Source organism: Pyxicephalus adspersus, chromosome 12, assembly GCF_032062135.1.
Source record: "Pyxicephalus adspersus chromosome 12, UCB_Pads_2.0, whole genome shotgun sequence".
In the NCBI taxonomy this organism is placed as follows: Eukaryota; Metazoa; Chordata; class Amphibia; order Anura; family Pyxicephalidae; genus Pyxicephalus; species Pyxicephalus adspersus.
The window spans coordinates 37,593,579-37,595,796 of record NC_092869.1 but is presented as its reverse complement, the minus strand read 5'-3'; the positions used below and the strand labels follow the sequence as shown (position 1 = coordinate 37,595,796).

Sequence of the window (2,218 nt, the reverse complement as noted above, 5' to 3'; positions counted from 1 at the left end):
GATACAGGAGGCATGCAAAACTGAGATGTGAAAAAAGGATAAACAAAAAAGGTAAATCGGGTGGAAATGGTTTATGATACTAAGTGTTTAGCAAACTAAAGGTCATATCTGTTAATACCATTTGTTGTGTATAAGGTGCACATCATACATAGCAGGAGGGGGCTAGAGTCCTGGAGAGCTACACACAGAGGAGGAGGGGAACTAGCGGTCCAGAATGGCAAGGGGGGAGGGGAGTGGAATCTGCAGAGCTGCAGATTAAATCCAAAGCAAATCACTTGAAATAGTAGAAAACTATCACTGTGGAATAACTTACAGTGGGGCAGGGTTGTACTGCACAGTCTCTTATCCCGCAGTGACTGCTATCCTTCCAGAAGGGACACGGCTTCTTCAAGTTTACCTTTAAAAAAAGAAAAAAAAATTCAGCGGCAAATTAACAAAGATTCAATTTTACAGCAACCACAAGGTGAGATTTTTCAGGACACAAAATTTTTATTTTTACAGGAAGCTGGGCATTCGACCCTTTGAGATAGGGGGGAACATCAGACTGCAGCAAAGTGAAGATTTGCTAATTGCACATCACATGGGTTTAAATAATGATAAATAAAAAGCCAACAACCTTTCTGCCACCTCCCAATGAAGCCACTTTTGTTTTGCATTTTCTACTGGCAGGTTGCATTTAGAGAGTACTGATGTATTAAAGCGCTCTGTAAATAAATTACCTTCCTACTTTCCTGAGATAAAGTAAAACTAAACCCCTGATAGCCACCCATCCCTGTTTTCGTGCAGGGTGCCACCAATCTTCATTTTTCTTCTCTTCCTATAGCCAACTTGATGGGCCGAGATGATGAAACTCAGTTCATTCATTCTCAGCATACGCCGCGATTGCCGGGTATCTTGGCAACCAAAGTTGAAGCTGCACATGCGCAGCTAAGCTTTCCAACAGGCACCAAGAGCAATCATGAAAAGGGATTATTGCAGAAGCGATATCACCTGTCACCGGCCTGACTGTGGATTCCTTAAAGTGAAACTTTAGAAGAGGCCGAATGCAACCACAAGCGTATTGCACGGCAGATAAGTATTGTAGTTGTAAATTGATCATAAACAATGTATAAAGTACCTTGTAATAGCGAAAATAATCTGTTTCCAGCAATTTCTGTAATTTGGGGAATAGATTGTTGTTATTGAAATGGTCTATAGTCTCCACATCACACGTGCAATCATCAAGGTAACCAGTGACCTGGAGGAAGGAAAAAAAGGAAGGAAAAAAAAACAAAAAACGTGAGAACAGAACAAATGTTACACCATTTACACAAACATGGAATCATTTATATAACAGATGTCGGTAGGAACAGTAACTTTGAAACCAATCACTTGCTGAGATCGTCAGGAATGATCGGACTTATTGTGCTACTCACTTTTACCCCTTCCCCATAATATTCCTTTAGATTTATCTTAAGCAGTGTTCAACCTAGAATTTTTTTTCAAGCTGGGTGGGAAGAAATTGTAGGTGGGTGACAGATCCTGTAAAAATCCCCCAAAGTTGTCCTTAGACTGTATCAATGACATATGACTATGGTAGGGACATTAGATTGTGAGCCCCTTAGAGGGACAGCTAGTGATATGACTATTGACTTTGTACAGCGCTGCATAATATGATGGTGCTATATAAATACTGTGTAATAATAATAATTTTACAAACACCCCCTCCCCTCCCTTTTCCCCAATTATCCGAGTGACAGTAGCACAGACAGCAAAAAATTTGTGAAGGGTTCTCATCTTCCTGAGTAATATATATCCTCTAAACGTACGGCACAACTTCCTGTTTTGTGATGTAATAGCAAACATCGACAAACAAAACACAGTAATAAAAAAAACTTTATGCACACAAAATATTCATGGCTTGCCAAACAATCTGCAAGGCAAATAAAATCATAATGATTTGCATCTCCCTTCAATATGTCAGATCAGGGTTCCTCCAGAGGTTGCTGCGGGTTCCTTGAGCAATTTGTGCTTCTCAGCTCAGTTTAGGAGACAACAATACTTTTTTGTGTAAGGGTGACATTCTTCGTATTGGCCAGCAATGTAAGCGGAATTCTTCCCACTGACCACCACATTAATATACTGGGAGCTGTGGATATAGTAATTATAGAAGGGGTTCCATGAAGACTTTAAAGTTATATCAATGTTTTAAAAGTCAAGAAAGGCTGATAGATCTACG

The 2,218-nt window shown here is 39.9% G+C and overlaps 1 protein-coding gene across 1 annotated transcript in view; it reads right to left on the bottom strand.

The window, feature by feature from the left end:
- ERO1A (endoplasmic reticulum oxidoreductase 1 alpha) overlaps positions 1–2,218 on the bottom strand; it is a gene marked incomplete in the record, with an annotated part of 31,439 nt that overhangs the window by 27,470 nt on the left and 1,751 nt on the right. The window contains 2 exon segments of the mRNA XM_072428551.1: positions 314–397; positions 1,118–1,237. Coding sequence (XP_072284652.1) covers positions 314–397; positions 1,118–1,237 — 204 coding nt within the window.